The following is a 15549-nucleotide window of genomic DNA, read 5'->3' as shown; positions in this document are numbered from 1 at the left end:
TGACATTAATTGGAGTATTGTATTCTGTGATATCAAGTAAGGCAAAAGTAGTTACAGTTATGTATATCAGGGAAAAATGTGGTTTGAATCAATTTAAAGATGGTAAATCACTTGTAAAACACGAACAGAACCAATGAAAATCTTACACAACCTCTTTTAGTGGCCAATATATATGTTAGATATATAACAACATTGTGTTACTTTGCTTCTGGGGATTACATGGAATATTTGCTTTTAGGGAGGTTGGGTAGTTTTATGATGACAAATTGGCTTGTAGAATAGATTATGATGTTTTAAACCATGCTCTGCAACTTTTAATGCAGAACAAAAATGCCTAACATGCAAAGCTAGTTTCGATATATGAAAAACTGGTAATCTGCCAAAGTATTTTTCCTCATCCTTATTATTAGCATATAGTGGGAGGAAATCACTTTAGCCAGTTCAGGTTATTGTCAAATAATATGAGAAATAGCTGGGGCTATTGACATGGCTGCTGTGTATCCAAAGAAGGGTAGATTGACATAGTACATAGAGTTACCATATATTTAGTAACATGCCATTTACATGGCTGATAAGTGTTTTGACAATGATGGGCTAATAATACCTCTGCTGTGTAATCTTGAAAATGAGGGGCTGTAACATGGTTTAAGAAATCAGTAATTCATGTGAGGTTCTTATAATCACCATGTCTTTATACATAATTGAATATACCAAGAATAGGCAAAACTCACATATTTTTCCCCTTCTTTGTTCAAGCTTAACCTTACCTAACATAAAATGTGAAAACCTCACCAAATTTCCCCTAGCAGCTGAAATTTACATTCACTTTACACATTGAATAACTACATTTTCTCTGATCTTCATATATGGTTTTTTCCCACTCTCAGCTTCATATTTAATGATACAACAAAATGCTTCAAGTCACACTTCACCCTTATTGTATTCTCCATATGGTAGATTAACTTTGGGAAGCAATATCAGTGATAATCTAACATTAGTTTTGCAGTGCTCTTCAACTTTGTATTTACCATCACATATTAACACCTGCTTTTCAACTGTGACAGTATTTACAAGAAGAAAAGGAAACAGCAACCATATAGAGAAAATGGAGGTAAATATACACATGTCAAATGTGTAAAAAATTACTTTCACTAGAAATATAATGTAACTTAGTGAATAGGTGCCCAAGGAGCCATATGGTCTTTTCATTTGCCAGGTTGCTGAATTATATACATATCTTTGGTCAGTTATAGAAGAAATTCATTTTTTTTTTATACAGCCCGAGTTCCATTTTATAGGGTAGCTGTAACTTCCAGACTATGGTACAATCTATAGGAGGAAAAGGATGGACTCTAAGATAAGAAATTCTTCAAGATTCTACTTTTCATCCACTGACACACAACCTTACCGAAGGTGACTTTTCACTTGTGGTGTAAGCACAATGTATTTACCATCACATATTAACACCTGCTTTTCAACTGTGACAGTTTTCACAAGAAGAAAAGGAAACAGCAACCATATAGAGAAAATGGAGGTAAATATACACATGTCAAATGTGTAAAAAATTACTTTCACTAGAAATGAAATGTAACTGTTAGTGAATAGGTGCCCAAGGAGCCATATGGTATTTTCATTTGCCAGGTTGCTGAATTATATACCTATCTTTGGTCAATTGTAAAAGAAATTCATTTTTTTTTATACAGCCCGAGTTCCATTTTATATGGTAGCTGTAACTTCCAAACTCTGGTACAGTCTATAGGAGGAAAAGGATGGACTCCTTTAAGATAAGAAATTCTTCAAGATTCTACTTTTCATCCACTGACACACAACCTTACCGAAGGTGACTTTTCACTTGTGGTGTAAGCACATGCAGTCAAAGTTCGGTAATGCCAGGTAAAGTTGTTGCATAACTTTATGTTATTCTACTTTGACATCTCAAGACCAGCATTCCAAACTTCAGCACCTCCTGTAATCTGACTTTTTCAGGGGTTCTGGTGTTCAGTGAAATAGTGTTTGTGATTGCGGAATTCACTGATGCTCTGTTTTCTGGGTGCTCCCTGTACATCACTGCAGTCCATTGATTGCTCTGTTTTGATTTGCTAAGTGTAGCTATTTACTTGAAGCAAATGACACTGTTAGAACTGGTTGAGAAGGGGTCAAAGTTCTGTTCATGACTAAGTACACAAATTCCAACTCCACCAAGTCACATTGCCATATGCTTCAATGTATGAGATGAATTTCAGTGATTCTCCAAGCACATCTACACCTGTTTATAGGTGGATAAAATACAGGAATACCCTTCTGCCTATCTTACAGCATCAGACACACTGTTGCAAGAAGCTTATGTTTAGCCACTTTCAATCTCAACTGGGACAGATGCCACCTCCAATGCCACTCTAACTTCAAGTGATCACTTCAGTGTACATTGTACATTTTAGGATTGGAAATAAGGAAAAAGTTTGGTAATCACAGTAAATAACTACATATGAATTTTGTGTAAAGCTTTATCAAGTATTAGAAAGACGAAACCCACACGATGATTTATTTCAGGACCTCCAAAGTATCCGACGAATAATTCATGCCCATTATGCTGCCTTTGCTGTCCCTGGGGATGATTTACTTGGGGAAGCTGTGCGAAGTGCAGTGGTCATTTCAACTGGCAACACAAAGTAAGTGTTGAAGGGTTCACAAGATGATATATGTTTTGACAATTGATTAGAATTTTGTCACTGTGGTTGCCTTTTCAGAGACAGTGCTGTGGTACATTGATACAATGTGGAGAAACGAGTGTTTATAAGTGACATAGTGGTGTGGGTTTTAGTGTTTATATTCATGTCATTGTGACTGATATGACTTTTTATGACCTTTTGTTGGTAGATTCAAGGAAATTTGTATTCTTATCAATTAAAGATTTCATTGTTTCTATAAAGGGTACTTTTTATAGCCTTTGCAGCCCTCAGATCAGTAGCCCTTATTTTCACTGTGTTGGTTTAGATATTAATGACAGTAATCTTCTCTGTTTATTTTTTCCCTGACTTCAGTGATGTAAAATGATTTATACCAGATTTCTAATTGGCTTTGCATTGTTTGGTGTATTAGTCCCATGATACATTCAGAGGAAGGTTGAATTAACCCACTGCAAAACATCTTGTGACTGTTGTATGAAGGCAGCAGCTTTTTTTTTTTTTTTTTTTTTTTTTTTTTTTTTTTTTTTTTTTTGTCGCTGTCTCCCGCGTTTGCGAGGTAGCGCAAGGAAACAGACTAAAGAAATGGCCCAACCCACCCCCATACACATGTATATACATACGTCCACACACGCAAATATACATACCTACACAGCTTTCCATGGTTTACCCCAGACGCTTCACATGCCTTGATTCAATCCACTGACAGCACGTCAACCCCAGTATACCACATCGCTCCAATTCACTCTATTCCTTGCCCTCCTTTCACCCTCCTGCATGTTCAGGCCCCGATCACACAAAATCTTTTTCACTCCATCTTTCCACCTCCAATTTGGTCTCCCTCTTCTCCTCGTTCCCTCCACCTCCAACACATATATCCTCTTGGTCAATCTTTCCTCACTCATTCTCTCCATGTGCCCAAACCATTTCAAAACACCCTCTTCTGCTCTCTCAACCACGCTCTTTTTATTTCCACACATCTCTCTTACCCTTACGTTACTTACTCGATCAAACCACCTCACACCACACATTGTCCTCAGACATCTCATTTCCAGCACATCCATCCTCCTGCACACAACTCTATCCATAGCCCACGCCTCGCAACCATACAACATTGTTGGAACCACTATTCCTTCAAACATACCCATTTTTGCTTTCCGAGATAATGTTCTCGACTTCCACACATTCTTCAAGGCTCCCAGAATTTTCGCCCCCTCCCCCACCCTATGATCCACTTCCGCTTCCATGGTTCCATCCGCTGCCAGATCCACTCCCAGATATCTAAAACACTTTACTTCCTCCAGTTTTTCTCCATTCAAACTCACCTCCCAATTGACTTGACCCTCAACCCTACTGTACCTAATAACCTTGCTCTTATTCACATTTATTCTTAACTTTCTTCTTTCACACACTTTACCAAACTCAGTCACCAGCTTCTGCAGTTTCTCACATGAATCAGCCACCAGCGCTGTATCATCAGCGAACAGCAACTGACTCACTTCCCAAGCTCTCTCATCCCCAACAGACTTCATACTTGCCCCTCTTTCCAAAACTCTTGCATTTACCTCCCTAACAACCCCATCCATAAACAAATTAAACAACCATGGAGACATCACACACCCCTGCCGCAAACCTACATTCACTGAGAACCAATCACTTTCCTCTCTTCCTACACGTACACATGCCTTACATCCTCGATAAAAACTTTTCACTGCTTCTAACATATATTACTTAAGTACTTTTAGAACTATGACTCAGTATTTTTGCTCTATTTATGTTTGAATTAACTTTTGAAGAGAGGACTTATTTTTGCATAAAGATGTCCAAGATAAAGTAATTATCTTTGAACAAAGTAATTATCTTTGAACAAAGTAAATGAAAAAGGAATGAATGCTAAGGATAAGAAGCTCAGAAAACTATATACTGAACTAGAAAAGATGTGTTTAGAAATAACGTACTAATGAAGAAAACTTTCAAGTGAGAAACTGCATAGGTTTGTGACTGAGTCTGGAAAAGCATGTGAAAGAAGAAAGTTGAGAGTAAATGTGAATAAAAGCAAGGTTATTAGGTTCAGCAGGGTTTGAGGGACAAGTTGATTGGGATGTAAATTCAAATTGAGAAAAATTGGAGGAAGTGGTGTTTTAGATATCTGGGAGTGGACTTAGCAGCAAATGGAAGCATGGAAACAGAAGTGAGTCACAGGGTAGGGGAGGGGGCAAAGGTTCTTGGAGCAATGAAGAATGTGTGTAAGGAGAGAATGTTATCTCGGAAAGCAAAATTGGTATGTTTGAAGGAGCAGTCGTTCCAACAATATTATATGGTTGCGAGGCATGGGCTATAGATAGGGTTGTATGGAGAAGGGTGAATGTGTTGGATATGAAATGTTTGAGGACAATGTGGTGTGAGGAGGTTTGATCGAATAAGTACTGAAAGGGTAAGAGAGATGTGTGGAAATAAAAAGTGTGGCTGAGAGAGCAAAAGAGGGTGTGTTGAAGTGGTTTGGAAATATGAAGAGAATGAGTAAGGAAAGATTGACAAAGAGTATATATGTGTCAGAGGTGGAGGGAACAAAAAGCAGGAGACCAAATTTGAAGTGGAAGGATGGAGTGAAAAAGACTTTGAGTGAAGATTTTGAGTGATCAGGGCCTGAACATACAGGAGGGTGAAAGGTTTGCGAGGAATACAGTGAATTGGAGTAATGTGGTATACCAGGGTCAACGTGCTGTTAATGGACTGAACCAGGGCATGTGAAGCATCTGGGGTAAAGCATGGAAAGGTCTGTCAGGCCTGGATGTGGATAGAAAGCTGTGGTTTCTGTGCATTACACAGGACAGCTAGAGACTGAGTGTGAACGAATGTGGCCTTTTTAATATGTTAAAGGCTCCAGTCACAGACAAAAGTCCACATCAAGACCGGGCCTTAATTGAAGTATAAAGAGAATCATGAAGCAGAAAAGGAAAAGACAAGGGAAAGTATGTACAAAATTCTGAGAAAATGAAAATCCTGTGTTTTGAAACGTGTCAGGTCATAGTTATTGGGAAAGACATGAGATGGTAAAGAGTTCCAGAGTTTTAACATGTAGAGAAAGAAGCAGGTATCAAAATGGTTCACCCTTGAGTTGCAGATGGCCACACAATACTTATATGATGCAGCAGCTTGCTGAGTATTGTGTGGTCTAGCTAGTGGTGTGGGCACACTAGTGGCCAGCTCTTGGAAGCAAAAGCCAAAGTAATACCTATAGAACAGGGAAAGTGAACTAACATTGCAACACAGGGCAAGGGGGTCAAATTTGGAAATTAGCCTGGGACAGTTTATAAGGTGGACTGCTTTCAACTCAGCTCTTTCAAGTAAGGATGCAGAGCTTGAACCACCCCAAATGTGAGAGCAGTACTCCATACAAAGACGAAACAATCCCTTGTGTAAACAGAGCAACTGTTCAGAGGAGAAAGTCTCGACATCTAAACAGGACACTGTATCTTAGAGGCTGACTTAGCTATTCCTGTAATATGGGGTGTCTAAGAAAGAGTGGTTGTTACAGTTCATGAGTCAAAAGATAGAATTACAGAACCGTTAAAGGAGAGACGAGAGTTGTGAAGAGTTTTTGATAGAGAGGTGGGTAGAAACTGGATCTTGGAGGCATTAAACTTAATAAGATTTTATCTACCACACTGAGATATCCTGTCAAAGTCTGAGTTTATTGAGGAAGTTGTGTCAAGATGGGATGCAAATCAAGTGAGAGAAGAGGGAGCAGAATTGAAGGATGTGGATGAATACAGTGTTGAGTTGTCAGCGTATGATTGTATATGATTATATGTGGAGGAGAGGAAATCATTGAAAAAATGGAGAAAAGGGGAGAGGCTGATCCATCAACAACCACAGAAATAGACTGGCCAGAAAAGAAGCTAGATATGAAGGGGCAAAGTGAGGGAGGGAAGCTGAAAGAGGTGAGTGTAGAGAGGAGACCTTGATGCCACCCAGTCAGAAGCCTTAGATATGTCAAGGGCGACCACACTACACCCCAAAATCTTTCAGGGATGATGACCAGACATTAGTAAGATAGGAAAGAATGTCACCAGTGGACCTCACCTTATGGAATCCATACTGGCGATCGGAGAGAAGACTGTGATTTTTGAGGTATTTAAGGGTATGGGAGTTGAGGAGGGATTCAAAGACTTTGGGAATGGTAGATGTCAAAGCAGCAGGATGATAATTAGAGGGTTCAGAATGGTCACCCTTCTTAGGGATGAGATGTATCAGTGCATGCTTCTAAGGGGGTAGCCATGGCAATAGAGTCTCCATAACTAGTGAACTCCAATGCCACTTCTTAGCCTTTAGTGCTTCACTCTAATGCAGTGTTTGCGGAAGCTCCTAAATATTGTTCCTTCTGACTACCTCTACTTAATGCTCCTGCCGAATGTTCCTACCTACAACTTCTACCAAATGTTTCTACCTAATGCTCTAGCCTCAATGTTCCTACCTACTACTTCTATGTTCCTACCATTTTTCCATAATGCAGGGCTAGCACATAGTGCTCACCACAGGAAAATCGAGTGATGAAGAATGGGCTGTGTGAGTTAAGTGTTGTCAAGTGTTATATATGACAAGTAGAGATTGAATGTTTGGACAGAATACCAATAGTACACATGTGGGTGAGGTAGAAAGAGAAGACATCTACTTGGGTCAGAGGAGTGCAACTTGACAACCACTGAAGTGCTGGCTCACTATGCAGGTATCACTAACCCACACAGGTAGTGCTGGTAATGTACCTCCCTGGTCATTGGCTACCTACCAACTACAACTTACTTTTTCTCATAAATGTTTATGCCATTTGAACATAATCTGCCTTCAATATTGCTTTCAAGGATGTCACACAAAAGAAGTGAGAAAACAAATCTTTATTCCTCACAGTCTGGACAGCCTGTTGGGTGGAGGTATAATGACTGGTGAGATGATGGAAATATGCGGTAGCTGGAGTGCTGGCAAAACTTCCCTTTGTGTGAACCTGGCTGTTCATGCTGCTCTCAAGCTGGGATTAAGTACTCTTTATGTTGACCCTTTGATCAATATTAGTCCTCTCAGACTGAACCATGTTGTAGAGGCATTATCTGAAGAAGAAGAGGTAAGCCTTTCAGGGGGGCAGTGTTTAAAGGTGATTAGGATTACACTCTTATATGAATTCTGATTTCATTGCCCCTGTTTCTTAATCTGGTGATTTACAAATTGTTTGCTTTTATTTACAGTTTACAGCAAAAAAGTACCATATACACATTCACATTAAAAAGCCTCTCTTTTATATGCCTGTCAATTAGTATGTATATGTGCAAGTATAGGCGTTTATGTGTATATGCGTGTTTGTGAGTAGATGGACCGTTCTCGTCTGTTTCCTGGCACTACTTTGCTGACATGGGAAATGGTGATCAAGCATGATAAATATCAATAAATGAATAAATACATTTATTTATTTATTATACTTTGTTGCTGTCTCCCATGTTAGCGAGGTAGCGCAAGGAAACAGACGAAAGAATGGCCCAACCCACCCACATACACATGTATATACATACACGTTCACACACACACATATACATACCTATACATTTCAATGTAAACATGTGATTTTTTTTTTTTGGACAATCACGTTTACCAAATGGCGTCCTAGCTTCGTCTCTTCGATGTATATCAACTGACTGTTATATTCCTCTCTTGTGTCTCCCCTGATGATGTGATTATTACACGAAAGTGCACTTGGGAACTTTTCATGTTTCATTTTCCCCGTGGACTCATAGGAACACATGTACATGTGCATAATTCATACTTGCTGCCTTTATTTATTCCCATTGCCACCCCAACTTACATGAAATGACAACTCCTCCCTCTGCACGCGTGCGAGGTAGCGCTAGAAAAAGACAACAAAGGCTACATTCGTTCACACTCAATCTCTAGCTGTCATGTATAATGCACTGAAACCACAGCTCCCTTTCCACATCCAGGCCCTGCAGAACTTTCAATGGTTTACCCCAGACGCCCCACATGCCCTGGCTCAATCCACTGAAAGCACATCGACCCAGGTATACCACATCATTCCAATTCACTCTATTCCTTGCATGCCTTTCACCCTCCTGCATGTTCAGGCCACGATTGCTCAAAATCTTTTTCACTCCATCCTTCCACCTCCAATTTGGTCTCCCACTTCTCCTCGTTCCCTCCACCTCTGACACATATATCCTCTTTGTCAATCATTCCTCACTCATTCTCTCCATGTGACCAAACCATTTCAAAACACCCTCTTCTGCTCTCTCAGCCACACTCTTTTTATTACCACACATCTCTCTTACCCTTTCATTACTTACTCGATCAAACCACCTCATACCACATATTGTCCTCAAACGTATCATTTCCAACACATCTACCCTCCTCTGCACAACCCTATCTATAGCCCATGCCTTGCAACCATATTAGATTGTTGGAACCACTATTCCTTCAAACATACCCATTTTTGCTTTCCGAGATAATGTTCTCGCCTTCCATACATTTTTTAACACTCCCAGAACTTTCGCCCCCTCCCCCACCCTGTGACTCACTTCCGCTTCCATGGTTCCATCCGCTGCCATATCCACTCCCAGATATCTAAAACACTTCACTTCCTCCAGTTTTTCTCCATTCAAACTTATCTCCCAACTGATTTGTCCCTCAACCCTACTGTACCTAATTACCTTCCTCATATTCACATTTACTCTCCGCTTTCTTCTTTTACACGCTTTACCGAACTCAGTCACCAGCTTCTGCAGTTTCTCACATGAATCAGCCACCAGCGCTCAATCATCAGCGAACAACTGACTCACTTCCCAAGCCCCCTCATCCATAACACACTACATACTTGCACCTCTCTCCAAAACTCTTGCATTCACCTCCCTAACAACCCCATCCATAAACAAATTAAACAGCTCTGGAGACATCACGCACCCCTGCCGCAAACCAACATTCACTGAGAACCACTCACTTTCCTCTCGTCCTACTTATACACATGCCTTACATCCTCGATAAAAACTTTTCACTGCGTCTAGCAACCTGCCCCCCCCCACACCATATATTCTTAATACCTTCCACAGAGCATCTCTATCAACTCTATCATATGCTTTCTCCAGATCCATAAATGCTACATACAAATCCATTTGTTTTTCTAAGTATTTCTCACATACATTCTTCAAAGCCTTACATCAAGGATGTAAGGCATGTGTACGATTAGGAAGAGAGGAAAGTGATTGGTTCCCAGTGAATGTTTCTTTGCAGCAAGGATGCGTGATGTCTCCATGGTTGTTTAATTTGTTTATGGATGGGGTTGTCAGGGAGGTGGATGCAAGAGTTTTGGAGAGAGGGGCAAGTATGCAGTCTGTTGTAGATGAGAGGGCTTGAGAAGTGAGTTGGTTGTTGCTCGCTGATGATACAGTGCTGGTGGCTGATTTGGGTGAGAAACTGCAGAAGCTGGTGACAGTTTGGTAAAGTGTGTGAAAGAAGAAAGCTGAGAGTAAATAAGAATAAGAGCAAGGGTAATATATTAGGTTCAGTAGGGTTGAGAGACACTTAAATTGGGAGGTGAGTTTAAAAGGTGAAAAACTGGAGGAAGTTAAGTGTATTAGATATCTATAGCAGCGGATGGAACCATGGAAGCGGAAGTGAGTCATAAGGTGGGGAAGGGGGCGAAGGTTCTGGGAGCGTTGAAGAATGTGTGGAAGGCTAGATCATTATCTTGGAGAGCAAAAATGGGTATGTTTGAAGGAATAGTGGTTCCAACAATGTTATATGGTTGTGAGGCATGGGCTATAGATAGGGTTGAGCGGAGGAGGGTGGATGTGTTGGAAATGAGGTTTGAGGACAATATGTGGAGTGAGGTGGTTTGATCGAGTAAGTAATGAAAGGGTATGAGAGATGTGTGGTAATAAAAAGAGTGTGGCTGAGAGAGCAGAAGAGGGTGTTTTGAAATGGTTTGGTCACATGGAGAGAATGAGTGAAGAAAGATCAACAAAGAGGATATATGTGTCAAAGGTAAAGGGAACATGGAGAAGTGGGAGACCAAACTGGAGGTGGAAGGATGGAGTGAAAAAGATTTTGAACGATATGGGCCTAAACATACAGGAGGGTGAAAGGTGTGCAAGGAATAGAGTGAACTGGAATGATGTAGTATACCGGGGTCGACATGCTGTCAGTGGATTGAACCAGGGCACATGAAGCGTCTGGGGTAAACCGTGGAAAGTTCTGTGGGGCCTGGATGTGGAAAGGGAGCTGTGGTTTTGGTGCATTATTACATGACAGCTAGAGACTGAGTGTGAACGAATGTGGCCTTTGTTGTCTTTTCCTAGCGCTACCTTGCACACATGAGGGGGGGAGGGGGTTGTTATTTCATATGTGGCGAGGTGGCGATGGGAATGAATAAAGGCAGACAGTATGAATTATGTACATGTGTATATATGTGTATATAATAATAATATGTGTATATAATATAATAATAATAATGATAATGATAATATTGATAATAATAATATCTATATATGGGTATGTTTGAAGGAATAGTGGTTCCAACAATGTTGTATGGTTGCGAGGCGTGGGCTATGGATAGAGTTGTGCGCAGGAGGGTGGATGTGCTGGAAATGAGATGTTTGAGGACAATGTGTGGTGTGAGGTGGTTTGATCGAGTAAGTAATGTAAGGGTAAGAGAGATGTGTGGAAATAAAAAGAGCGTGGTTGAGAGAGCAGAAGAGGGTGTTTTGAAGTGGTTTGGGCACATGGAGAGAATGAGTGAGGAAAGATTGACCAAGAGGATATATGTGTTGGAGGTGGAGGGAACGAGGAGAAGTGGGAGACCAAATTGGAGGTGGAAAGATGGAGTGAAGCGGGAGACTGAGTGTGAACGAATGGGGCCTTTGTTATCTTTTCCTAGCGCTACCTCGCACACATGAGGGGGGAGGAGGATGGTATTCCATGTGTGGCGAGGTGGCGATGGGAATGAATAAAGGCAGACAGTGTGAATTGTGTGCATGGGTATATATGTACGTGTCTGTGTGTGAATATATATGTGTACATTGAGGTGTATAGGTATGTATATTTGCGTGTGTGGACGTGTGTGTATATACATGTGTATGGGGGTGGGTTGGGCCATTTCTTTCTTCTGTTTCCTTGCGCTGCCTTGCAAATGCGGGAGACAGCAACAAAGCAAAATAATATAATAAAAATATTTATTATACTTAACTGCTGTTTCCCGCATCAGCTAGGTAGCATCAGGAAACAGACGAAAAATGGTCCATCCACTCATATACACATATGTTCATAAATGCCCACATACGTACATATACATACATATACACATATATACATATACATACACATATGCAGACATTACATACATACACTTGTACATATTCATAATAATAATAATAATAATAATAATAATAATAATAATTATGATTATAATATCAATAATAATCAATGATTTATTGTGAATGAAGTGCAGCTAAAGGCTGAAAATGTACAGAAAACAATACACAAAATACAGACCAGGTCTGAAGGAAGGGTGTGAAGTAGATTAAACAGGCAGTATGTGCACAGTCTCATGGGTAATAGTTTACTTTTCAGTGATGATCTTCATGGTGGTTGGGATGGGACTATTCATTTAGAAGCCTGTTAAAAGCTAAGGTGAGCTTGATGCAATTGTGATGTTGAACTGCTACTTAGGTAGTTTACTTTTTAATGATGATCTACTCAGTGGTTGGGATGTGACTACTCTTTCAGAAGTCTGTCAAAAGCTAAGGTGAGCTTGATGCAGTTGTGATGCTGAACTGCTACTTCGGGGCAATGGATCCCTGGTGGGAGGAGGTCGAGGTGGCACAAGATGTTCAGTAGATTCTAAAATCATTGGTTGAGAACCAGGTGATGGTTAGAGAGAGATAGGAGGACTAGTGTATAAAGCATCATTTAATAGGTGTTGTTAGAGGGATTTTGCATGCCATATGCTGCACCTTTTAGTAACCCCCATTGTGTGTTATGTGAGGAGAAAAACCAAGTGGAGGAAGAATGGAAGAGTTGGGAAGAATGAAAGCACATGGATTTCAAGTGTCTTAGGTCTATGAAGAATATAAAACAAAAGCTAGAAGATCTACTGAGAGTGCTGATGCATTCTCTGTAGCTCATTTTCATTCAAAGTGACACTGAGAAGCTCAGTGAACTAAATACCCTGAAGTTGTGAGACAGTAGTGGGTGGGACAGGGTTGGAAGCAAGGCAGTTGTACATGGCCTAGATTGATACTGTTGCCAATGGTCTAGCTCTGGAGGCTGTTAAGGGTGTTCTGGGGAACTGTGTGATAATAAGAGCTATTGTTAATACTATTACTTGTGGAAGAATCATTGACTAATTCCATCAAGCAAGTGTATCCATCAGGGCATCATTTATGAAGGTAAGAACACAAAAAGATCATATTTTTGTGTTCTCTGTGGTGTTTTAGAAGAGGGCCTGGAAAATGAAGATGACTAATAAGGAGCACAAGGCCTGACATTTGTTTACTGAGGAGGTTTGCTAGCTATGGTTAATGTGATTATGTTATGATTGATCCCTCTTCACATTGAAGGCACTGAACACTTACTGCTTAATTACCCCCACTCTTCCCATGCAGACACACAGACAAATCAGTGATGTGGACAATGAACAATTCTTTTAAGAGATGTGGAGATACAGCAACCAGAGGACAAAGGAAGGAAATAAGCAAGAAACTTGTTAATAAAGATGTAAAGAGGTACTTTGATAGTTTAAGAATGATGGATGAATGAAACAGAATGACTGAAGACATCGTTAATGCAGACAGCATAAATAAGAACTGAATGATAGCAAAGGATGTTCAAGAAATGAAGTCCCACAAGTGTAACCTCCCTATATAGTACAAATAGGTAATTACACATCTCCACACTTTATATCCTCTGGTTTCATGCAGTGAATGTGGCCAGCTTCCTGAGCTCTGCTCAGGCCCCTCAGAAGATAGAATGGACTCCTGAGGCAGGAAGGTAATGTAAGGTAAGGCGAGAATAAAAGCTTTGATGAAGTCAGTGCAGGTGAGAGCCACAAAGGTGTTATTGTTGTAACAGATGAAGTCTGTGAAGCTGGTGAGGCAATGATGGGTGGTACAAGAGGTTTTAATGATACCAGACTGCTAAGAATAATACCAAACTGCTGAGGTGTTATGAAATTTAGTCCATTAAACAACAAAACTTTCACAGGGTAAACATGGGGTTTTAGGATGATGGCAATGAGTGTCAGTGTGACTAGTGTGTGATCAGTGGTATAGCTTTTTGAGGAAAAGATGGCCATTCTTTTAGTTTGATTTTTTGTTTCATGGGTTCTTTGGTACTTATCAAGACAAGTCATAGTTAATTGTCTTAATGATTCATTTGCTATTCTGCTGCATAAACAGATAACCCATGAAACACCATACTTCAGAAATATATGTTCATAACACTCGTCTTGTTTCCAGGTAGTGGAACAAGCTCTTGCTCGCATTAAGGTTGTAACACCCTCTGATGTATGGGGTATATTTCAAGCCCTTGATTTGGTTCGCCAGCCATACTTCTCAGTCATGGGAAAGAATGCAGACAGTGGGGCAGGTGGTGGGGCAAACCCAATGACTGGAGGAGGGAAAATTAAGTTAGTGATAGTGGATTCTCTGCCATCTGTTCTTACACCTCTCCTAGGAAGATCTCAGTCACAGGGTATGGATATATGTAACATGGAATTAGGGCATTTATTGTATATCAGAGGATAACTAATGGCTTTGCTTGATAACTTGTAAACATTCTTAATTCTTTCGAGTGTGTTAATTCAATCCCATCATCTACTTAAAGCATGATTTATGATAAATCCTATCCGTGATACTGTGTGAAAGTGTATGCTAATCTGACTTTTTTCTAACCTGTAAGTCATTTGTCAATCTTTCCATGAGGTAGGTGTCTATAGTTTTTTCAGTATACTGTAAAAAATATGAAGCTGAAAATACAGGTGTATTTTTAGTAACTGTTCTGAATTATAACTGCACCTCCTTACCTTAACCTTTTTGGTGTTTTGGACATTACTGGATGTCCTACATAGCAACGTGTTATTGAATTTAATCTGCATATTGATTTTCTGCTGCAGAGTGAATTCCATATGCATTGTAGGTTTTTTTTACTGGCCATAGATGGTCAAACCATGAAGGAGAACTTTACAACAAATGATTTGAGGCTTATTGTTGGGTTTTGGGTAATTGTATAAGATGTAGAGTTGTATTGTAAATCCACTTTTGAGGATATTTTTGCCTGTACATTCTATCTCTGAATTTTGGAGATAGCATTTTTGAAATAGAAGCTTAAGTCAACATAAAATATTATCAGCTATCATTCACATGCTTTTATTATTTAATACCTATTTCAAGATACTCTTTTTAACTTTCATTAGTTTTGAGATAGACCTGAACTTACTTATAAAGGGGTTTTAATCTTGTATTGGTATCCTGTTCTGATTAATTTTGTTATTATATTATTACTCTTTAACTACCTTAGAATTTATAAATTTTGTTTTCTTTTGAACAGGTAGGGGCATAATATCTCATTTAGCTACCACACTAAAGAGTTTGGCTTCAGAGCAGCAGCTGGCAGTGGTGGTTGTTAATAATGTTGTACAAGCAGACTTTAGTAGTATGAAGAGCCACGGAGATGAACCCCATTCAAGGTGGAAACCAGGCCTTGGAAGGTCAGTAAAAGAAAGAATAATTGTTTATGAGAAAGTACTGATAAAATAGGCAGTCTAATGATTAAGGAACTTTGACATGCTTCAAGCATTCACTAATTAACAGGT

General features: G+C 39.8%; 1 protein-coding gene across 2 annotated transcripts in view; it reads left to right on the top strand.

The window, feature by feature from the left end:
- The window catches only part of LOC139750847 (DNA repair protein RAD51 homolog 4-like), a 28796-nt gene that overhangs the window by 836 nt on the left and 12411 nt on the right, over positions 1-15549 (top strand). For both annotated transcript variants that reach the window (XM_071665638.1, XM_071665637.1), the window contains exons 2-5: positions 2551-2669; positions 7593-7803; positions 14195-14429; positions 15285-15444. In XM_071665638.1, the coding sequence (XP_071521739.1) occupies positions 2551-2669; positions 7593-7803; positions 14195-14429; positions 15285-15444 (725 nt within the window). The remainder of the gene's footprint in view (positions 1-2550; positions 2670-7592; positions 7804-14194; positions 14430-15284; positions 15445-15549) is intronic.

The sequence above is a fragment of the Panulirus ornatus genome, chromosome 10 (genome assembly GCF_036320965.1).
Source record: "Panulirus ornatus isolate Po-2019 chromosome 10, ASM3632096v1, whole genome shotgun sequence".
NCBI lineage: Eukaryota > Metazoa > Arthropoda > Malacostraca > Decapoda > Palinuridae > Panulirus > Panulirus ornatus.
This window is presented reverse-complemented; position numbering and strand designations above follow the sequence as displayed.